This window comes from Aythya marila, assembly GCF_965140915.1.
Source record: "Aythya marila genome assembly, chromosome: 1".
NCBI lineage: Eukaryota > Metazoa > Chordata > Aves > Anseriformes > Anatidae > Aythya > Aythya marila.
In genome coordinates this window covers 186,177,977-186,202,627 of record NC_139042.1, presented here as the reverse complement: position 1 = coordinate 186,202,627, position 24,651 = coordinate 186,177,977, and the positions used below count along the sequence as shown (strand labels likewise).

The window sequence follows — 24,651 nt, the reverse complement described above, 5'->3', positions numbered from 1 at the left end:
CTCTTGATCTTTCTCCAGCTCACCCTGCTGAATTCTTAAAACTGCTTAGGAGATTTTAAGTGCTGTAGTCCATAAAACCACCCCTGGTATTACTCGGCTTCCAGTCAGTTGCCCTACAATGTATTCAAGAGATGGAAAATCAGTCAGCAGACAGTGGGTGTTATGAGTCCCTGGTATCTGCATGGACCATGTAGAGCCTAAGGGGAGTAATTCATGGCAAGATGCAGTGAACACCAGCATCTAACATGCTGTTTTTCCACATAACCTTAGCTGAAGCAGACCAGAAGCATCTGGTAGTTGTATGTGAACAGCAGATCACAAGGTAAGGAGCTAAAAGAATCCCCCTCAGCTCGTATGATCGGTAGCTCCAAATTAACAGTGAAGCAGATCTCCTGAACGCATTTTGCAGGACACATTTTAGCACTCACCTCAGCGTTATCCCAATAACACAACAGAAAACAATCCAGGAGTGAAATGGTGAGCCACGTCTGGCCCACACCATCACGTTACCGGAACTCAGCATGAACAATAAGTCTTCAGTGCAATGGACACTTCATGGGACGATCTTAACCCGAAGCAGGGAGGCACGTAGGTTTTCAAGGCGAAGGTCCCCGCTCAACCTGAAGGTGTATATGCTTGGTGGCTGTCAACCTGACTTTGGCCTTTAAAACCAAGCTGAGGGACGCAGCGGTGGTTAAGCGTGTGAATCCCATCCTCCAGAACAAAGCAGGGACGTCTGGCAACACTCAGGATGCTCTAGGAACTCATCAGGTGGCAGCAGTACAATCAAATCTGCCCCGTGGCTGACGTGCAGCTTGGAAAAGGGGAGAAAGCTTGGAATCTGTGGTCTGACTGACTTCCAAAGTAAACTACATCAGCAGCTCATATTACATGAAATGTCCCCACAGTCTGAGGTTTCACGCAGTCCCCAGATACTGAAATTACTCAGTATTTTCAGTACTGATTACACATTTGGGAATATACACAGGGAATAAGACCATTATTGTGTAAGAAACAAAACCCCAACCTTTATTTTTGACAATACATTTCAAGTGCATGCAGAACATATTTACAGTTCTCCTTAAGGCAAACAGAAATTGGGCTCTTATTCCTGAGTTGCTTAGCACCAGTAGAAACAGCAAATAAAACCCTAGGAAATGTTGTCTCTCCCCTTGAAGCAGCAGCTGCCTCCCATGCAAAACGGTTCTGCCTTCAGCTCACATTTCTCGTGATGAGCTATTTTACTAATAATCTCTACTGCTATTTTGAGCAGTCTCTTCAGATTCTGGTCTCCTCACAGCACCATCACGCCAAGATGTACCAAACTTCCCGTGTTTGTTAGTTGTCCTTACATACTGTTTACTGACTAGACAGCACAGCAGTACGTCTGTCTTTTCTGGCACATCCACCAAGGTCTTCTCTGCAGTTATTTCAGGAGTTCTGTATTTCCCAGACAGAGAGAGAAACCTCACATTATCTTCTCATCTCTTTCTCATGTGGGCTAGCTGCTTCTGCAGTAGTAGACTAAAAGAAGTCCAGATTAAAAGAGGCAAAGTTCCCCATAGCCATTAAGGTTTTTAGGGTTTGATTTCACTAGAGCTAGGGTGTGTGTATGGTGTAAAATGCCCACTGAAGAATTTATGAAGAAAAAGCAAACTAGGTTTGCAATGGAGAAAAAAAGCTCTTAAAGCCTGATTAACATTTGAGCCATGTGCATTACCTCAAGACTTTAGGCTTTTGCTACAAGTTAGGATGCTGCAATTCCATGTAAATTATGAAGGGGGCATTTCCAAAGAAGTTTTGACATTCTTTCCAGCCCTTGACTGGCTCTATCAAAACCCACTCATTTCAACAGCCACTTTTCTTCCATGACTTTTAAGAGGACCACGATGATGCATGATCTTAAAAAACGCTTAGTAAGTGAAAAAGCTCCTATTTAACAAGAAAGTGTAGCCCAAGCAGAAAGTCAATAGTGCAAAATGGGGGTGCCCCAACTGTGCCTTCCTCAGTGACCTCCAGGGTGGAAAAATGTTTTGTTCCAAATTGCATTCACTGCTTTTTATCATGCATTCCTGAACCTACAGTTTTTAACAACTTGTCAAGTACATCAATAATTCAAGGTTTCTGTTACCATTTAGTCTCTCTAGGTGCCTGTCTCCATTAATCAATGCTTATTGTGAATAATTTTTAAACAAACATCATTATTTACAGGTGTTTAAGTTAAACATTCATGGAAAGAAACAGAGCAACGATGCCTTGATTAAATGTCTGGTTTAAATTAGTTATTAAAGAAAAAAAAAAAACAACAAACAAACCACCCACCCAAACCACAAGTAATTTGTTAGTTCTTTTTCAATTATTACCCACAATATAAATTGTCTTCCTTCACAACCGTTTCATTTAGCAGCAACACACCACAAACAGCAGATGGCATTGGGAATAATCCATGTCCAAGCAGTTGATTTGAAAGAGATTACCTTTAACAAAGAGAAGTGACCTCACAAAGAAATTCTGCAACAAAGGTTTGCTAATTTATTTTTCCCACGTCTGAGAGATTATTATGAACTAAGCACCTAGGAAAATACAATAAATGAAGCCAGACAGTAACAGGAGCTCGTGAAGCATCTGGCATCCCCCTGTAGGTCATCAGGAATCTGATTCCTTCTTGTAAGGTACCTCCCAGCAGAAGGTTTGAGGGCTCCCCCCCAGGTAAGATGACTTCAGAAGGCTGAAAAAAAGAACGGTTGTTGTTCTGCACCTGGCAACACCTCCACACACCAAGAACAAGACAGCTTGCTGCATGAATAGCTGCAGTGTCATATTTTTATCCTTGTTTTATTTGCTACAATGCCACCTGCGTTCAGGATCAGCACTGCTGATTAGCTAATCAGCATGTCCTCTGAGAAGATGCACTTTTTCAATGATTGTTTCAACACTAAGATGCTAGAGAGCTTACAACATTTCAGAATGTCTTAAAAGAGTTTCTCCCTGGAAATCTTTGATCCCCAGTCTGTTATACAAGAAACTGCACCGTATTGAGATAAAAACACTGTAACTCTTGAAAATGATTGCTTACCAAGTGGCTGCTCACCTAGTGAACTTGGGAAATCTTGTCCTACCACACCAGTTACTTTTAAAAAATAGGACACTGACACTTGTCTGCTTCTTGCCTCTTGCATAAATCTGTCAGGCCTGGTTGTCAGACAAGACAAAGGAAATAGGCCTCCACTCAGGCCGTGTCTCCACTACTCGCTACGCTAGCTGAGGAAACAGAAGCTGATTAGCCTCCACAGGCAGCTCATCAAGGTGAAATATTCCAGAGGAAGTCACACTGATACCTTTTACATTTGGGATGGTTCAACAGCCCTGGAGAGCAGACGCTGCACATCACCGACATCCTCTGTGTCTCCGCTTGCTGACAGTGCTGACTTGTACTCACGTGTGATTTGAAGAATTGGCCCTACCTGCTCTTTCAAGGATGGCAGAGGATTATCACAGTCTGAATCCTTTCATGCAGAAGGGAGAAGCTGTGGGCAGAAATAATCTTCTGGACAGTTCAGAGATGCTAATCCCAGAGGCACCACTTCCACATGCAGAGTAAAAGACACTGCTCTTTCTTACAGTGGAGATGAAACAGGTTACATCCAGTTTATTTAAAAAAGTTTTATACACCTGAAATATCACAAACATTTACAACTTTCCTGCTGTCTTCTGAGTTCTGAAAAGACCAGGTCATACAATTACACTGCTGTCTCCTTTGATTCTGATGTTAGTGGTGGTTTGAAGTTCAGTATCTCTTTATAGGTAATACCTGGAAAACAACAGAAGAAACATAGCGTTGCTGTCTGGTCAGAAAAGGAGCTGCACAGACATGAGGCAAGATGCAACTCCCAGCATGGTTAGGTCCTGATCAAGGTGAAGAAGACTGAGACCTCTTCAGGCAAAAAAGAGAAAGAGTACAAAAAGTAAGGGAATCAGGGATCATTTTACCACCATTTTGCCACTTCAGTTTTGAAGAAGTAGCCCAATACTAAAATCTTGGGGATGCTTTCAAGAGGTGTGAGCACTGACATTACACGACCATGGACAATATGGCCAGAAAGTAAACTACTGTGACTAGGAGCACAGCAGAATTATTAATCAAGTCCTCATCTCAGAGCCAAAATACAGAACTCTGAAGGAAGATGAAAACTAGGCTCAGACTTAAATCTCTGCTGAGACAGACTCTCTCAGGGAGTAAAAACATCTAACTGAAAATTAAGGCCAGCAACAGCTGCAGTCCTATAGAGCAAACAGTTGAGGAATCTGTCACCCTGTCCTATGCACTGTAAGGAACACGTTACAGAAATGGTTTCTTTCCTGCATTGCAGGAGATAGGAAGGAAGACACACGGAGAAAGAGAGGAGAGGATCCATTGTTAGGAGGAAGAGAAGAAAACCTTTGGTGATGGTTTCTGGAGGACTTGATAAAAGGAAACATTGGCTGACCAGCAGTGTTTCTCTGTCTTACTGCTGCCTGCTTGTTCTGTTCCCTTAAAAGCAGACAAAGCCAGCTGGAAAGGAGAACATTCCCATTTTTGGATGGCCTTTCTATCCATCCATTTTTGAAAACATCACAAAACTAAACTCACGCTTCCACTCATCCAGTGGTAGATCCATGTTATCGAATGTGTCATCGTACTTCTCAGCTTCAATTTCTTCCTCAGGATCGTGAACTGGTTCAAAGTAAGGATGCATCAAAGCCTCAGCTGCTGTGACTCGCTTCTCTGCATCCAGCACCAGCATCTTCTCCAAAAGGCTTACAGCTATCGAACGGCAAATAACATTGCATTCAAATCACGCCACTGATTCCAGCTTGTACAAAGTAATGTTGTCCTGGGGATGTTTTAAGCATATAGACAGATTTACAAAGCAGAACCATTGGGTGTTCGTTCTGTTAGAGTCTTGTAAGGGTATTTCTGAGTTGGGTGGAGCACCTGAAAGGAGGAAGGGACAGCAACATGGGCCAGGACGCTGCAATGCCCACTTGCCACGCTATGGATTCATAGAATCACAGAAGCATTTTGGTTGGAAAAGACCTTTAAGATCATCAAGTCCAACAATCCACCTAACAGTACAAGTCCAGCCTCTCCAACCGTCTCTCCCAGACCATGAGCAATTGTTCTTTACATAAGGAGCAGCCAAATGGCCAAAGAGGTGCTAGGAAGAAATTTCTTTACATGGAAAAGGGTAGAGTTTGCTGCAGCTAAGAAGGCCAGCAGATTAGCCATGGTAAGAGCTGCTTTATAATCCTACAGTGTCTGAATATATCATTTTGACTTCTTAAATACAGAAAACTCAATTATCCTAATATATATGTTAATAAAGCCTGGCTTTGTGAGTGTTCAGGTCATTGGGGAATGGATAAAGCTTGGGCAGAGCCACTTCAGAGCTCTTGCTGCCTCAGGTCATGCACGCTTGGTACATTCTTCTAGCTGTTTATATCCACCAAATACAAGCCAGTTCTTCGCAGGAATGCACAGATGTTTCTCGGGACGTATTCATTCCATGACTAAAATGTCAGCTTTCTATTTGCCTGCATTTCTATTGTAGATGAAAATGAACTTTCAGAATTATATTTTAAATATAATACACAGAAAAATTTATTACATATATTTAAATCCCCACGGCTCTTGGGAAAGCTGCTCCAGTAAAACCATTAAGCATAGCCTGGATTGGAGCCTAAAGCACAAAGTACTTATTTTTTTGACTCTTTTGAATCATCTGATTCCTGGCAGGTTCTAAACTTGGCAAAGTTCAGCCACTAGAATTGAAATTATGAATTATGGAAAGCAAGAGGTAGAATAGCACGAGAACCACCACGTAACCTATCGCATGACTGACACTGCTGCTGCCTCCAATGCAAACACAAGAACAACACAAATTGTGCACATCCATACAAAGTGTCTTACCCAAAGGATTCGCATACTTCAAGACGGATGCAAAATCTTTTTTCTGGACTTTTGGGAGGCTTTTTATATAGTTTTTTGCCTTAAAAGAAACATGAATAATTAATTAGAACTTTGCCTCCTTAATGTGCTTAGTAGGAAACTTAATAACGCTTTGGTAGCACCTTTACAAATGGAATATTTTTTGTCATAAACCGTGATTATATTCACCTTCTTGTTGAAAGAAACATTTTTAAATCACACCTTAAAATTGTGATTAAGAAATTATACGTAAAGTTTCCATTAACACTGCTCAATATCTAATATATTAATTAGAATAAATATGTATGCATCATTTGAAAGAGCATCATATTCTCTAGAAGTGTATCTTTTACAGTAATTCATTAGTATTTAAATTGTACAGTTAGCCTAATGATTAATTTTAGGTTCTTTGTAGTAGGAGCTTAAGGATTCTAGAAAGACATCCACACAGGAATAGGAAAGCAGAAGTCAGAGACACCTACAGAACGACTGGGTCCTCTGAATAGTTCATATTTTCAGTGCATTTCCAGTAAAGGAGGTAATGCATCAGTTCAACTGTTTATATGCTCCACACTGCATACTTTGAAGTATTTAAATATACAGATTTTTCAGTGTTTTGATCATTTTCTATTTCCCCTTAATGTTCAGTAGTTATTTAGGGTGTGAAAAGCATTGTAAGGCAGATACCATAGATAATTTCAGTAGTCAACACGTATTATCTCAGCCAGTTTAAGAACTGAGAATAATTTAGGTAAAATGAAGACATGAAAAACAAACTGCTGAAGCAGAATACTCACATCTTGACTTTGCAGTTTTTGCACAAAATCTTGAGTTGGTGTACCCATTATTTTCATTATTTCTGTGAGTTGGTCCAGATCTGAATACCAGAAATAAGGAACAAAGTCTTTCACCATGGGAAAACTTGCAAAAATTGTGCTTCTTTGCTATTGGAGGATAAAACAAAAATAACAATACAACAACTAAACAGAAGATTTACAAAAGATGAGGTTAAAGCTCACCAGTTTTCTTCCAAAAGGCAAAGACATTGAAAGCATCCAGAATAAACTATAAAACTTGGGAACACACAACTGAATCATCTGCAAACTCTTCTAACATCATCATGCCTCCTCTATATTTTTGGTCAAGAGCAGTTGAAAAGTATTGGAGTATCTGAACAATCAACACATGTATTGTATGCATTGCCCTACTCTACCCAAAACTTAGGTAACTAAGAGGGATTAAAGCAATTGCAGAGACAGGAAAGGTCTCAGGGAACACTGGGTGGTATGGTAAACAAAACAAAAATCAGAGGAAACCAGTCTTTGTTAGTGCTTTTCTACATTGAGCAAGTTCAAGAGGGAAAAAAATAATTCCCTTCCTCATCATTTCCTACTTGCTTAGCTTGATTCCACATGCTGATATTTTGATGATCAGTAATTGGGATTAGGCATCAGTATGCTCGCTGTCTTCTGTGTCCTAAACCAGCACAGAACAAATCAGCAACAACACCAGCTGTTTTAAAGAAGAAACATCATATTTAGAGGCTAATGGGGTAGAGACCAGCTTTGTACCTCATCTGCTAGTCCAATGAGAGTAGCAGGTGAGATGCTAGAAGCTAGGTCAGAGCTCAAAGTATGTGCAGATTCCACCAACCCCTGAAGAAAAAAGCAAATGGCAGGTCATGCTGATGAAATAAATAAATCAATAAATAAAAATCCCACACCACCATACCAAATTAGGAGGGTAACCTATTCAGAATATTAAACCAAAAATCACTTTTTTTTTTTTTTAAATATTCATCTACACACAGCTGAACTGAAAGCTGTATTTCCCTGACAACAGCTCATACTGATCCATACGCCTGAAGGTCACCATTATAATTATGCTAGGGTAATTTTATTCATAACACAGGACACATAATTTCATCCAACAGTTCTGAAATACCCACAATCCAATGTAACTAAAATATGAGTTTTTCCACTCTTACATTTACAGGAGAACTTGAAAATTATGACTCATTTCCTTATTTACGTACCAGAATGCCGAAGGTTAGCATTAGTTGAGAAATGCTCCGTGTAAGCCAGCTGCTGTTCTATGGCATGCATTTTACTATTTTCTTGTTAAGACCTAATGCATACTTAAAGCTTTTACAGCTGAAATAATTCCATCCATTCTACTCTTCCATAGTTCCTTTTTTTTTTTTTATGAATGCAGTCTTCCTTTTTATGTTTTACCTCACAAAACAAGAATAATACAATCCGTGTAACAAAGCCCTAACCATACACACAATACTGAAGTATATACATAAACCAAATTAAACGACTGTAATTCTGTGATTCTATAATCAAGTATTTGCAGATAAGCAGTTTATTGACTGGAACACAAGGTTCCAAGCAGTGAAAAATGATTAGGCTGAACTGTCAAAGATACAAAACTGTTAAACAAAACAATTAAAAATTCTTGCTGTATTCTATTAATGCTGTCTTCAGTGGTCTGTCACAACCACTATTGCCAATGAAGTGTCATCTAATGTTGAAGTAGGGCTGAATCTCAATTATTTTCTTAACTCTGCAGCAATGAAATGATACGACCAAATTTTCTGTAAATCTAAAATACTGTACTAGGTATTACTTAGATAACAGTTTTTGATAAAAGTCTCAAAAAGCATGAAATGGACTAGCATGTGCACGTAAGTCCATATACTGCACCAGAACTTTATCTGTGTGCTCTGCAGGTGTGGAAACTAAAAAAACATAAATAAATCAATATTTACCTTTTCTATTATCACTGAACCTTTTACCTGATGATCTCTTTCTCTCTATTGAAAACATTTGGTAATGAGTTTTAATTTGCTCATGTGCAAAATTCATACAAATACCAAATAACTAATTAAATAACAAGATGCTATCCAATATAATATTATTTTCAATTTATGCTCATCGGTTTTTCAACAGACCTACTGTATCACATCAGTGCCTCTCATCATTTTCTTATATTGGTGTCATAAATTCACTGAGGAAGGATACGATCGTTTCCCTTGAACAGAGGCCTCCCTGTTATCATTTCAGCCATTATACAGCCCACAGACCAGATATCAACTGCAAAAAAAAATCAACAGTGGCATTAAGTTACTGAATATTTGTCCATCTAAATGTAGATAAAGTTTAATTTAAAATATATTTTCAAGAAGTGTAATGTTTACCTTTACAGCCTGGTACAATATAAATGAGTGCCTTGCAGAGTATGATAAACAGTGCAGGGAAAACTACCAGGCTTTCTGATTAGCAAACAGAAGATAATCTGGTATTAGGCAGAATCAGTTTCTCACTAACAAGCACATGCATGTGGTAAGTATTTTTTGCATGCTTTCAAAAACTTCTATCCCAGCATTAAATTGCCCCCTTTTGCCATTTCCCCGTCTGTTCGAGTTGTAATCAGCACATCTTTGCAGAACGATTAGTCAGTGCAGAGCACAAGTTTGTGCAGCAGGCTTGTTTCCAACCATGTTGGAACTTTCTGTGAGTCTTAGAAAATATACAAAACCAGACAAACAAACAAAAAAAAACCAAAATCCTACAAACCAAACCAAAACCACAACCCCAAATGATTGTCTGCAATTTATCTACAAGGAAGATTTTCGTAATTAAATTGTAACGTCCACCTCCAATTTCTCACTCACTTCAGAACCACGGACTTGCCTGATTCACTGAATGCGTCAGCTCTATTAAGACTTTTCCAAAGCTTTTTTGAGCCAGGGGAGTTTTAGGTTAGATGTTAGGAAGAACTTCTTCACTGAAAGGGTTGTGAGGCACTGGAACAGGCTGCCCAGGGAAATGGTGGAGTCACCATCCCTGGAGGTCTTTAAAAGACGTTTAGATGTAGAGCTTAGGGAAATGGTTTAGTGGGGACTGTTAGCGTTAGGTCAGAGGTTGGACTCGATGACCTTGAGGTCTCTTCCAACCTAGAAATTCTGTGATTCTGTGAAAGAGATACTGACCTGTTTGCGTGTAATGCATCCAGTTAAGTATGACCTCCGGGGCTCTGTACCACCTTGTGACCACGTAACCTGTCATCTCACTGTCTGTATGCCTGGCCAATCCAAAATCCAGAATCTGTAGTGAAGCACAAAGAACATCCAAGATGAGCCAGTTATCTATTTCAAACAAATTTTAAAAATGCAGAAAATAAAGGACTTGGAGCTTCCTGCAGAGATTGGGTTATTTTTGCATCTTTTTCTCCTTGAAGCGTCTTGTTCTCATTTTAAGAAGCAAGAAAGAAGGAGCAAGGAGCTTTACAATTTTTTCCCTGTTAGATACTTCCATAGCAATACTTAAACCTGTAAAACCAGTAAAGAAAAAAATTATTTCTTCAATTCATGAATCAGAAGATACTGGTCACATTCACTCCTAGCTGTGGAATGGCTATTGTGTCTTCTTGGAGCTAAAAGAAAAGCACCCATCAACTATTCTGATATCTCAAGTGGCACAATTATTGAAAAGTGTGTTCCAATAATAATCTGAAGTAAGGAGGCATCATTATCTTTATCTTACGAGTAACTCCTACAAGGGAAAGCTTTCTCTAGGTTATGTTGAAAGTCTGAATAAAGTGTAGGGAGTGACCATTATTTAGTCCCACTGACTTCCAATCTACTGCTTCAACTACAGAACAACCCTCTGTAAGAAATGCAAGGCTAGTACAATTTTTTAAAGGATTACGTACAATTTAGCTTGTTTCTGAGACTCTGATACTTACCTCTAGATATAGCAATGTAAACGGCAGGAAGATTACAAATAAATGTCACAGCTTTTTGTCAACCTCTACAAAAGTGGCTAACACAAAGGCCCACCTGTGTGGACCATCAGAAGATGGTGCCAAAAGACATGGCCAGCACTGAGCAGCACTCCTGGAATGAGTCAGTTCACATCTTATCAGCAAGTTCATGCTACTGACAAGAAGCAGGGTGTCTTGGGTGAGAAAAGTCTACTCAAAATGAATCATCCTATGCAGATACTTAGATAAGCAGTTCTGCATGAAGGGCCATTTGTTTCCATGTGTAGCAGGCTCCATATATATATTGACACATCAGAAGTTTTTACTAGGAGCACCTGTGCGTTACTATGGTAGAGTGATGTGTTTGTAATGCTCTCACTGTAATTAAACATCTTCAAATATTTCACTTTTCAACATGGCAGCTTCATCGTTCCCTGGTGCTAACAGAAAGGAAAATTGTATTTTCATTCACAGATCAGGAGTATAAAAGGTCATGGCTTATCTTTATTGCCACACTCAAAGCATCATTTCCATAACTTCCCCATAACCACTGACAACATACCTAGCAATTTAAACAAAAAAAAAAGGAACAAGATGCGAAGGGAGAGATTTTTATTCTTGCCAATAAAATAACAGTTGATTACAGACAAAATTCCCCCTCAAAACTTTGGGTACTGTTCTCAAAATATTTGCAATTGCAACGTACACACCTTCATGTACAGCCTACACATACAACACACACTGCATCTTCCCAGTAGCACTGGGAGGGAGGGAGAGGGGTGGAAGCAAACAAAGCCTCGTGTAGCAGGTCAAAAGCCTGTCAAAAGGCTGGTCTGGCACAGCTTTTTAGGCCTTTTTCAAACTAAGACTTGGAACATTTGGAGTTCGAGACAGCTAAGACAGAATTTGGGTCTGTATTTTTATACAGGCAGAAAATGGAAGCAAGGATTTTTGTGCCTTATGCATTAACTTCTGGATTTCTTTTCATTAAAATATTAATTAGGCTCATTAATAAATGTATCTTGCTAGAACTTATTATCAGCATGCTACCATTTAACAACAATTTTCACAAAAAAAGTTTTATTCTCATGCTCTGCGTGATCTCCAGGTTTTCAGCTAGAACTTCTAACGAGATTTTCAAAGCAAGTTGAAACCCCTTTTATAATGCAGGAGTTACGAAAGACAGAGCAAATACCCCATGGACCCTCAAGAATAAGTTCCCCTTCTACTCAGCAAGCTTCAATTTCCAAACTTGCCTTCAGTAACCATACCAAAAATAATTTGTAACTTCAAGACTATAAAAAGGGCAGTGATTTCCCCTAAGGTACTCTCCACTGTCACTGTTCTGAGTCCTGTGTGGCAGGTGAGAGAATCTGACAAGGGGAACTCTGAAAAATAAAGCTGATTATTTATTAACTAATTATGGATTCAAGGAACTGTCCCAGCTTGCCTACAGCCACACAGCTGCTGGAGCTGATGCAGGGAAAGCTGCAGGGCTCACAGACACAGGGGAAAAAGGGTCGGATAACCCTGGCAGGATGGTTTTGTGCTAGTGTAAACTGGCTTTCAGGTGTGCTCACAGGACGAGGTCACTCCTATGTCTTACACCTGGAATGCTCACACCCAAAGACAGATCAACTGTTTCAGTGTAAGAGAGATCACAGTGAAATCCCTGCCCTGGTATTTTTATGCACACTTCTCAACGTTTTATAGTTTGCTTTCTGTTTATAGGTTGGAGTTGCCTTTTGACGACCAGTATTTCCTAGCTACAAATGAGCACATTTCCTCTGTCTACGACACCAGAACTTACCATGAAACCAGGGACTGCGTAGTTTTGCCCTGAGAGTCAGGAAACAAAAACTAAAGCTTAACGCTACATCTTCTCCTTGCCATTTCACTAAATCATGTCCTGGTATAGAATTATTTGCCTCAGTTTATCTAGAAGCTTACAAATGTCCAAAGTAACAGAAAAATAAGTTGTGTTAAGTGAGGAAATACAGTGAACGTGAAAGAATGTCTTAGACCTGCATTGCATCTCATAATCTGATTGTACAGATGGGGGGCAGTGAGGGAACAACTGGTTTTTCTAGATTTTTTTTTTACTACACTGGGACTCACACACAGTTTGCCCATGCACAAGCCAGAAAGACAATGTCTTTTTGTCTGAAATAAGGAAATTCTGAAAAGACGGGACCCTAAACATTCAGGTCTGTTCTCCTCAGTCTCTAGAGAGCAAGCAATTGCATTACAACAGCTGCGTGCAAGTATATAATTTGTATGTTAGATGCTAAAAATAAAAAACGTTTATGCACTCGTGCATCAACTTCTATTTTACTTAATTAAGGGAGTGCTTCACAACTTCTGATCTTCCTCTGTATTTCCCATTTGCAGAGTTAGACTTTTTGTATTTATTCAGAGCTGGAATTCTCACATAACAGAGCTACTCCCAGAAAGTTTTGATCTTTTTTAGGGAGAAAGCCTTGGCCATAAGACCTAAGTGTACTTACATATCAGGACACAAAAGCCCCCATTTGAATTTCCTGTTGTTTTATGGGGATGTAGATGCCAGTCATGATTCAAGCACAGGACAGAAGACATAGCTTGATTTCGTAATTAACTGAAAAGCCCTGTTTAGACTTTCCGATTAGCCCTTAGATAGAGCTAAGAGAAAATAGGTGGCAAAAAAAAAAATCCAGAAAATTAATAATGATCTTTTAAAATACAAGAACAGAATTAACAGGACTGAAAGCAGTCTGAGGCCCCTATTTCCACACTTGAGAGAATAAACTATAATCCTAAAATGAGCAGTGTTGAGCACTACATAGATCATTATCATACTTGATAATGAACATTTTGCTTTTTTTTCCAACAAATTCATTCTACACAGCTAAATAGATGCAGTTTTGCTAGGTCAGGGCACACTGCATAATTAATTCTGAAGTACAAATACCCTTTCTAATAGACTTTGGAAGATTTCCAACACAGAGAAGAACCTGAGTAATAAAATCAGAACAGTTCAGGTTCAGTATTTTAGTTCGATGATTTAGAAGGAGGCTTGAGGTGACAAACATTCAGAAGAATTATTAGTCAAATGGAATTTACTGAGAACACTTCCAAGGAAGATTCAGCAGGAGTGGCAGGACAGGCACCTTCCAAAATGGGTGCTACAGTCCCAGTCTCCAGGAGAGCATGCCAGCTTTCCATACTGGGAGTGAATGGGCGGGGGTGTGCACCATCCTTCCACCAGCTCTGGATGGAAGCCCAGGCAGGTGGAAGCCAAAGGGAGGCATGGTCTATGCCAACACTTCCCCCACTCCAGATAAGTAGCAACCAGGTAATAGAAGAAATGCCATAAAGTGCACCTGTCTTGCAGTGTACCAGCAAAAAAGTTAATAGCTGAACTACAGGAAGATGAATGAGTAACTGTCTCCCTTCAATGATTTTTTTTTCTTACTACTTCAATTAAGAGCAAAATCAAAACTGGTGTATTCCTTCTATGAAATACACCGTAGTCTACATGCAATTGATTCTGTCAGTTTTAACAGTGCAGAAGGAATCACATTCTAAGAAATGCAATGTTCTTGTTCACAGCGAGCACTATTTGATTCCTCCTATGCCTCTCTGAAGTGACTAGCTGCAACGTGTCATAAAAATAGTTCTCCATCACAGCTCTTATAAGGCTGTAACCATGACATGATTCTTTCTCGACAAGGCTGACTACTACAGCTACACCCACGCACTTGCATGGGCCCACAGCTACTGTGTGGACTGCCACATAAACGCCAAACCAGAAGAAGTTCAGTTTCAGTTCTCACACTGTTTGTCACCCAGCTGGAAGGACTGAAGCCACCAATCCCTCGAACCACACCACGAATAAAGCCTGTGGCACTGACTTCCTTACCAGCAATCCTCTGTACATCCTGGCATCAATTCTTAGCTCTTCCCTGTTAACTCTGTGTACTAATTTCTCAGGGCACCCTACCTGGACTTGAAGTTTTCAGCTCTGACATCCCGCACAACATTTCTGATTTGTGGTACAGCCACTCCTTGTGCTTGGCTCTGTAAGGATCTCAGAACTGATCACCAGCTCTGCCAGTTGTATGAAACATACACTGACTTCAGTCAAGGACATACAAATGGAGGCTAATAGTTTCTCAGTGTTCAGGGATTTATTTCTCAAATAATTATTCTTGTGGCGACTGATGTCAGACAAATGGGAAAATATTTACAAAGATCAGTCTCCAGTCACTTTTGTTTACCACTGTCCATCTGATCTCTCTTCCCTTCTCCATGACTCCTCTGAGCTTGCGGACTGAAATCCTTATCTACCACTGAAACTGGCTAGCACTTCTATAGCTGTTGCCCTCAGTGTATTCTGGGGTGTTTTTCTGATACATTTGGCTACTTTTTTCAAATAAACATATCCTACCTTCAATTCACAGTCTTCATTCACTGCCAGGTTTCCCGGCTTTAGATCCTGTAATCACATTTGAAATGGATGTTATTTATTTCTTTTACAGTAAATAGAATAAAGCACACTTTAAAAGTATTTATTTCATTTAGGCTAAGTGGCTTTCCTACAATTATTTAGAACAGCAACATGAAAAACAATCTTTTAAATCTGAATTAGAAAACTAAATGTAATAAATAACAGAAGCAAACACACAAACCTGAATATGAATAAGATTTTTTCCCTTGTGTTCTCCCCCCAGACAAATCAGCTTTTTTTTCTTTTCTTTTTTTTTTTTTGTTTAGTAGTTAGAAACCGAGAAAATACTTGTCAGTAAAAAACCTCATTCATCTTAACGTGCATCAGGTTTGGACATAAATTTGCTGCATTTAATAATGACACCAGAAAGTTAAGGATTCATGTATACAGAGATGAAGTAAAATACATTTCCTCCGCTATCTCTGGATTATACACACTGAATATGAAAGTATACTTTAAAAGACTCCACACATACCCTGCTATACCTAGGACAAGTACTGATGGAATCAAACAGGATTCTACATAAGAGCCTGTACTGTCTTCTGTGAGAAAATGAATTTCCTAGCAAAAAATGTCCATTGAATGGTGACTACAACATCGAAAAAAAATGCCTTATGCCTCTTTAACTACTGGAGAGACTTCTAATGATGTACAAGAAGTGTACTTCTAAGTTTAGCAACAAAGGGCAATGTCTCAATGACTAAGAAGTCCTTCCAATATCAGTGACTTATATATTCACAGTTATAAACAGGAAGAAAAAATCAGAAATAATTTCTCCCTCAGCTTTTGCAAACATTTAGTTAGTCCCACATTAGGACAAGACCAGAGAATCAGAGAGTGGCTTGGGTTGGAAGGGACCTTAAAGATCACCTAGTTCCACCCCCCTGAACAAGATCTAATCTAAACAAGACTTTCAGAGGAATCTTTTCTCTGAACTTTTTAAGTCATCCAGCTGTTTTGTACAAATGCTTTAAGGTCAGAGGGACTTTGGAGAGAAACAAAGGCGCAAAGAGCTGCAATGGAACTGAGAACTTAAGTATCATCCAGAGAGAGCTTGGAAAATTTTTAAGCAACTGTAAAGTTAGTTCATGATCACAGCCACTACAGAAATGAAAAAATCAATTTATTGCTTTATTCTGGCAATTTGCACTGCTTCCATGTCCAGCTTAAAGTGCCCAACTTGTGCTGATGTAGCCACACCACCTTTTGTTTCTACTGAACAAGAAACCTAAGGCACAATCAAACTTAAACACTATAAATTTAAGTTCAGGCAGACTTAAGACTGTGCTTATACACAAACTGCAGTCACATTGTCAGAACATAAACATATTTCATATTGTTTCCACTTACCCTGTGAATTATGCCTGAGGAGTGAATATACTGTAAAAAAAAAATAATAATTTTTTAGTTAATTAGGTTCTGACCTTAAGAAGTTGCCTGGGGAGTGGGGAGAGTACTTTTTCATAATGCTAAAGTAATCTGAAATTATAAAAAATTTAGTTCCTTACACAGATTTTTTAGCTGCAGTATTCATGTAATTAAAACAGCATTTTAATTTTTGTAATGTAATTTTTGGTATTGCAGAATCACAGAATGGATGAAGGACGTCTGAAGATCATCAAGTTCAACCCCTCTGCCAAGCAGGATCACCCTGAGCACCTCGCGTAGGATGGCATCCAGGTGGGTTCTGAATGTCTCCAGAGAAGGAGACTCCACAGCCTCTCTGGGCAGCCTGTCCCAGTGCCCTGTCACCCTCACAGTAAAGAAGTGTACCCTCATATTGAGCCGGAACCTCCTGTGCTTCAGTTTGCACCCATTGCCTCTTGTCTTGATGCTGGGCACAACTGAAAAGAGACTGGCTCCATCCTCTTGACACCCTCCCCCTAGATGTTAATACACATTGATGAGGTCTCCCCTCAGTCTTCTCTTTTCCAGACTAAACAGGCCCAGCTCTCTCAGCCTGTCCTCATACGACAGGTGCTCCCGGCCCCTAATCATCTTAGTAGCCCTCCTCTGGACTAGCTCCAGGAGCTCCATGGCCCCCTTGTACTGGGGAGCCCAGAACTGGACACAGTACTCCAGGGGAGGCCTCACCAGGGCTGAGTAGATCACCAGGGGGAAGATCACCTCCCTTGACCTGCTGGCAACACTCTTCTGAATGCAGCCCAGGATCCCATTGGCCTTCTTGGCCACAAGGGCACACTGCTGGCTCATGGTCAGCCTGCTGTCCACCAGGACTCCCAGGTCCCTCTCTGCAGAGCTGCTGTCCAGCAGTCAGCCCCCAGTCTGTACTGGTGCTTGGGGTTATTCCTCCCCTGGTGCAGGACCCAGAAGGCTATCACATGGGTTAAGCATGATTTCCCCTTTGCGAAGCCATGCTGACTACTCCTGATCACCTTGTTATCCTCCACATGCTTGGAGATGACTCCAGGATGAGCTGTTCCATCACCTTTCCAGGGATGGAGGTGAGGCTGACTGGCCTGTAGCTGCTGGGGTCCTCCTCCTTGCACTTTTTGAAGACTGGCGTAATGTTGGCTTTCTTCCAGTCCTCAGGCACCTCTCCTGTTCTCCACAACCTTTTAAAGATGATGGAGAGTGGCCTGACAATAACAGGCCAACTCCTTCAGCACCCATGGGTGCATTCCATCGGGGCCCATGGATTTGTGGACGTCAAGATTGCTTAAATGATCTCTGACCTGATCCTCTTTGACCAAGGGAAAATCCTCCTTTCTCCGGACTTCCCCTCCTGTCTCCTGGGTCTGAGATTCCCGAGGGCTGATCTTAGCAGTGAAGACTGAAGCAAAAAAGGCATTCATTCGCTGTGTTTCACCTTGTGGTACCTTCACTAGGTACCAGTGAGAAGAGTCTAGCTCTGCCTCCTTTACCTCCCCCCACCAGATACATAAGAACATTGGTAAGAGGTGCTCCAAGCCTTGTCTTCACCAGGCAGCCCAAACTTTTTCCCAAACAGAGGAAAAAATCCCTTCCCTTTACCTACAAATGACAACGGTACCCATACAGCTAAGACTGTGACAAGGGCACAAAGCTAACTGCCCTGCCCAAGTCTTTTCTGAAATGCTTTCTGTCCTCTGGCTGCCCAAAATCCTAGATTCAGCACTTTACATTAGCAGTATAGGGTAGATCAATTTCTTCTGCCTGTTCCTTGCAGAACAGGCAAGCCTTAACATCACCCCTCGGAACTGCCAAAGTGCTTCACAGGATTTCCTGGGGCGACCACAAGGGGCTGAGAGCACAGAACTGCTCCCCAGAGCACAGGCTGTAAAACCACTGCAGCAAATGAAGAACTGCAAAACCCTATTTCTGTCATGGATGGGCATGAAGTGCATCAGGATGGGAGGAAGCAGATGCAAAAAGAGGAAGTTTGTCAGCTGTACAGAGAGAATACAATTATATATATATAAAGAAACCAATCTGTAAGTAGTTAGGCTCCCAACAAATGGATAAAACGCTGGCATCTTCTGCCAATACCTATCTTTATCAAAGCTATCACAATGACTACTTGCATCCTAAATCATCTCAATGTCTTTGTACGGAAGCCTCCTGATTTTCTAGAGCAGATGCTAATAATGTTCTACAGGCTATTTTTGCTGGTATGACTGTACACAGTAAAGAAATAACCAGCAGACCCAGAAATTTCTGCACATGAGAACATACCGTGTAGAAACAGGAATTAGGATTGCACCCTTTTGAGTTTTTGTTAAAGTTCTGGGGCAATAGCACGGTTTTGTTGGTGTTCTCACCCCACTGAAGGTTTTATGAGTGGTCACAGCACCAGAAGTCATGTTAACACTTTGGGGAGAACCCATATATTTTCCAAACACTTCTCTTTATACAAGACTACTGAGAGTATGTGAAATAGGGCTTTTTGTAAGTGTTAGCTTTTTGAAAACTAGCATTAAGCTGCAATGTTTCTTTAGCAGTATTTTTAACTGCATTTTATTATCTGCTGGTAGGTAACAGCACTGGAACTATGTTAGTCTTAGCTCAGAAAATTTTCCATTTCTATTTAACAGCCTTATGAAACGGGATCCTATTCTTGCTGATTTTTCTTATTGTTATCCATTTGTTGCCAGATTATTCACTGCTCGTGCCGTAAAAGCACTTGGACCATAGCAGACACACCCTTCACAGTGTTATTACCATTCTACCTGAACAATATTTGATTCGAGAATCCAGTTTAGCATGTGCAAAGTGCCCTGGAACACAGGAGCTTTGTGCATAATCCTAAAGACAATTTTTGGTAGCATTCATAAATCCTCGATATCTAGGAAGCAATCCAACAGTTGTCAAAATTCTAAGCATTCTTGTCTGCATATGTAATATCTACAGAAAATAAAAATCTAATCAAAAGGGAATTAGAAAAGACTCAGGAAGAAGTATTCTAGGCAGCATGCAAAATGAAACTGAGGAGTGACTTGGCAGGGAAATTAAAACCGAAGAGGAAATGGGTGAGGGGGGAGAAGGGAAAATGGTGAAGCTGGAAGAAGAACACAAAACTAAAGACAGTAAATAGGGATGACAAAAGGAGAGAACTAGAGGAGGTAACTATTATCATGAATATGGCAAAAGAAGCTTGAAAAGGTGTTTGTGCAGCCCAAGAGCTGTCCTTTCATTCTCAAACAGTGTGCAAATAAAGAAACACGACTGCCACCCACACCCTCAGACCTCGAAGAACACGAACCCAACTGGCATTCCAGCAGAAAAGGGACCCAAGATTGCAAGAGCTGAAAACTCCAGTCCCATTCCACCTACGCAAGGACATTTATTTTCAGCTTGCCTTCTGCATTCTTTAACAATACGAAGCTTTTCTGTCAAACAAAAAAAATGACAAAAGCCCTTCCAAGTTGCAAGCGTATCCAAGTACTTCACAGAAGGGACAAATGCATATTGAAGTTAACAGCTCTATCACCACCACCCCCTGCCAAAAGAGAGTCCATCAAAGAAAAAATGTGCAGAAAAACAATACACATTATGAAACGAGAGGCTAAGCTTGGGTGGGATGTTGAAATAGTTTTACAACAAAGATCTACAGAATTGCATATTCCTCCTTCCCAGGTGTTGCAAGTATTTTCCTCTACAATGCCTCAGCCGAGCACCGTGTACATGCTTTGTTTCCACCCGCCTCCAAAGCAAGCAACCAAAGTAAACACAGATGGGCTGTCTTTGATTCAAAAACATTAGACCTGAAAAAGATTTACATGCAAAATATTGTCAGATCCTTTCTTAGACAGCCAGCTAACTGGTATTGTTAAAAGAAGCATTAGAAGTCAAGTTACTGACCCATTTTCTTTTTCTAATGTATACTAGCTGTACTGTTTTCTGCTTAACCCACTTCCTAGCACAGGCCCATGCTGCGAGAATCTCTCTGAAGTAAAAAGCCCTGGAGAATTCTTACCGGATAATTTCTTAAAGATATTTCCAGATAGGTGTATTACTGGGGCTGGATGAATTGGTGCAAGAAGAAACCAAATGGAACAGATGTAGACCGTTCTCAAATGTTTGCTTTGTGATATGGAATGACAAAACATAAGAGTTTAGCAGTTGTGCTCTTCAAAAATGTGAGATAGGGATTGGAAAAGACACAAAATATTCAGGTGAACCACTGCTAACAGAAGATGTAATACAGCTGCTGAGACCAGGCTGCTGCAGGTTCAAAGCTTGGATCAGAGGTGAATTTGCCAATTTCTCTAAACCTGGCTTTAGTTTGTGTTTGTAGAATGGATTTACAACATTTAAATGCCAAATGGTCGGATAAAGAAGGTAATTGCTTAGTATACGTAAAAGGCTGTATCAGTGAAAATCTACTGAATGAAGAACATAAAACTGTAGGTAGGGTGAAGGAGAAATGACTAACACAGGAGTCAAGAACTAAATGTATTTACTAAGTGTTCTGATGAGAATAAAACAATTTACTTGTCCTTCTTTATCTGTTCAGCCCAGAGATACAAGGGAATTTTGCGTACACTGTTCCTGATGTTCTTGCTCAGGAACAGCATGCTGTCCTGCAGTATTATTTATTTAAATGGCGTTTGGCAATACCAACACAGATCTGGACAAATCAGCATCCTGGCTGATGTGACACGCTTTCCTGCATCAAAACCATTGCTGGATTTCCACTGTGCAAGCACATCCTTATTGAGCACAACTCCCCTTCCAGCACGCTGACTCCACTTAGCTTCGTACACGTGCAGAGGAAAGTCTGCCCATGTGTGTTGAAGGACCATAAAATAAAAACTGTATCGTGCAAGGAACAATCAAAGGAACCACATTCAATCCTAGACAGAGCCATTCTATGGCCTTGTCTCCAGAACTGCAAAGGGAATTAAATGGCTGTCACTGTGGGAGCACCTGGCTGCAGCCAGCAAAACTAGGTCAAGGGATTTACAAGAGCAACACCTCACCTAAATTCTGAATTCTTGTTGTTGGAATTCTTGTTTCTTGCTCAGAAAGGAATTTGAATATACAACTAACAGATAACACTTATAGCAGTGATCTACTCTGATCTACCATTTCTAGCCAACAGGATATTAAGTTTGGCTTGTCTCAAGTCAAGAGAAGACCTGTCTCTGAACTCTACAGCTGTTTCATTTGCAGACTCTGTACTCTCCAACCAGCCACAGAAAGAGGTGTGGCAAAGCAGCACCACAATCACCTACTGGGGGAGAAGGAAACTAAAAGTCACAACAGGATTTTCTGGTTTATGGAAATAAAGCAGTCGTGGTCATCCTGGATCAATGTATTAAAGACCTTGAATGACTACCCCAGATCTTTTATTTTTGGTTGAAAACAAACAAACAAAAACCAAACAAACCAAAACAAACAAACATAAATGCACAAAAAAAAAAAAAAACAAAAAGAAAACCAAAAACATTACACACACACACAAAAAAAAACAAAACCAAAACCAGCCCCACCAGATAACACTTATTATCACAAAACAATTGCTACACAATGTAAATACTTGTACGAAACCAGGCAAGATAAATGTTATCCTGCTATCAAATGATAAGTATTTATAGCTCTCCATAATGGTTTACTAGGAAAATAGATTGTGAAATGAAAATAAAAGTGGCAAACCTTTAAGCCTTTTAACATCTGATACACAAGGAACTGGATTCGGTCTTCAGTTAGTTTCTCATGCTTCATTATCTTACTTAAGTCTGTTCCCATAAATGGCATGACAAGGTAGCTAAAAAAGAAAGAAGGAAAGAAAAAAAGGACAGAATAACTCAGTCAAATAAACTGAGGTATAATTGTATGTTATAGTGCAGTGACAATATTAAATTATAGATCATGCTGTTTACCAAACAATTCTACCACCTTCCCCCCAGGCTCTCCACATTTCTGAGTTTTTATCTTTTAAGACTGTCATGAGGAGGTATCGCACAACCCTGTCAGTGGTTATGGAAAGTTGCTAGTTGCCAGGAGAGTACAGACACTGAACTAGATAAAAGGCACCTAATCAAGAGCCACATGATACTTCAGAGATATGTGTGCAGAAAACTAGGACATTCACACACGACGTTATCTATCTCACTATCAGGGGGCAACCAAACTGCCTAGATGGTTCACTCTAATAGATGAGGTCAGATGTAACAGAGATTAATTTTCATCTAGGATCACAACCTCCTCTATTGTTGGTACTTCATATTGGTGAGGGACAGCAGCAACAGAAAGCTTGTGAATGTCACGGCGGCCCTTCACCGCTAGTCTTCCCTTAGGGTACAAACCTCTTCTTTGCACTGCTTGTAGGAAACTCGTTCAGAGTTAAAGTCAGGTCCTTAAAGTCAGGTCTGGACAGAGGCAAAGCCAGTCACGTCTGGCACCAGAGGATAAATCACCAGTTTCCTTCATAGTATGAAGTAAGGCAGATACATTTTCATCAAGAGAAGGGTTAGATGTAATCGTTGTTTCTTGGAGACAAGTTTTACTATGTAGACTTAAATGGGTTTCCTCTCGTTAAAATACAGGAACGGTAATTCTTTTGATTTCTACTTTTCAACCTGCTCAAAAACTTCTTTTGCTGTATTAGAACTATAACTATAAACAAAAATGACAATGAATATAATGTCAAAGGCAGGTGGGACACTTGGACTTACAGATAGTATTTTGAACCTTCCCTAGGTACCAAACCTTTTTCCCCAAGACTCTGGGGATCAGGCACCAGGCTCCCAACCCAAGCATTCACAGACAGATTTGCTACTGTTTGGACAGGAAATATGTGCAATTTGATTCAGTAATTACATAGGACATAGCAAATATGGAGAAGAGAATGAAATTTTTTCTCTCTCTTCAAGCACAACCCACAAGATGCTTATCAACAGACCCAGTAACCTAGAAAACTGAGTTTGACCTCTGCTTTGTTGATGTTCTTGGATGTTGAAAGCATATACGGATCTCCCCCCACCTCATATTTATTAAATTCATTTTCCCAGAGGTCATGAATATTTGAAATGAGCCAGAAAAAGACATTAGTGAGTGTTACAGAAAAAAAAAACAGAGGTAGAAGGAGGTGAGATGAGAGAAATAAATAAGTATCTACATGTCTTTTACTACCGGTAGTGACCTTCAACATTCATTAGGATTTTACTAGCCTGTTATCACCTGCACACATCCCAGGGCTCTGGATGGATAATGATTTATGTAAACAGACAAAGTTCACCACAATATATAACCACCCAGCACTGTAAAGAACAGGGTGGGAAGGGCAAATAAGACAATTTTTACACACACACAACGTGCTAAGTTTACAATTTGATAATTTCAAGTCTGTAACAGTCAAATTGAGAAATGGCAGGGAAACAAAATTAAGGGAGGGAAAATCCATTCCTACCCGAGGTTGTAAACTCAAACTTTAGTAATAGTTTATGCACAATGTATTGGAATAGAACAACAACAGGACAAAACATTAGGAGCTCACTTGAACACTTTGTCTTCTACTTAAAATTTGGCAAACTTATTTTTATTATTAAATATGTATTTACAATCCTGAAGTCCTCAAATAATCTTAAAAGGTTAGGCGCTTGGTTAACAATTCACTTCAGTGTGAACTTGATGCCTAACACGTTTAAGTTCCCTGCAGTTCCAATTAAAACCCCCAAATTCTTACACCACGAGGAGGAGCAACGGCTCTGGCACATTTTGTGTGACACAAGAGCAGACAATGCAAGGAATACAGTTAAAGATGCTGAAAAGCAGCTGCCCAGTAGGACTGCCATTGGTGAAGATTCATGCATCTCTGGTTTTGTAAACTACATCAGTCAGCTGATCTTCTGAATCTGAAGGAAAATCAACACAAGCATGAGCAGGGAAAGGGAAACTTAACTGTTCCTTCATAAAGGAGATGGGATTTGTCTTTAATTATCATTATACTAAGTGGTAGAGCACAGGGGCAGGTGATAGA

At 40.1% G+C, this 24,651-nt stretch overlaps 1 protein-coding gene across 1 annotated transcript in view; it reads right to left on the bottom strand.

Moving 5' to 3' along the window:
• Positions 1-1,056: 1,056 nt before the first annotated feature.
• Positions 1,057-24,651, bottom strand: part of MAPK12 (mitogen-activated protein kinase 12) — a 34,923-nt gene continuing 11,328 nt past the window's right edge. The window contains exons 4-12 of the mRNA XM_082781119.1: positions 22,326-22,437; positions 16,578-16,607; positions 15,168-15,215; positions 9,966-10,080; positions 8,995-9,066; positions 6,766-6,845; positions 5,951-6,029; positions 4,631-4,804; positions 1,057-3,811 (exon numbers count right to left, since the gene is read on the bottom strand). Of these exons, the coding sequence (XP_082637245.1) occupies positions 3,741-3,811; positions 4,631-4,804; positions 5,951-6,029; positions 6,766-6,845; positions 8,995-9,066; positions 9,966-10,080; positions 15,168-15,215; positions 16,578-16,607; positions 22,326-22,437 (781 nt within the window). The 3' untranslated portion in view covers positions 1,057-3,740. The remainder of the gene's footprint in view (positions 3,812-4,630; positions 4,805-5,950; positions 6,030-6,765; positions 6,846-8,994; positions 9,067-9,965; positions 10,081-15,167; positions 15,216-16,577; positions 16,608-22,325; positions 22,438-24,651) is intronic.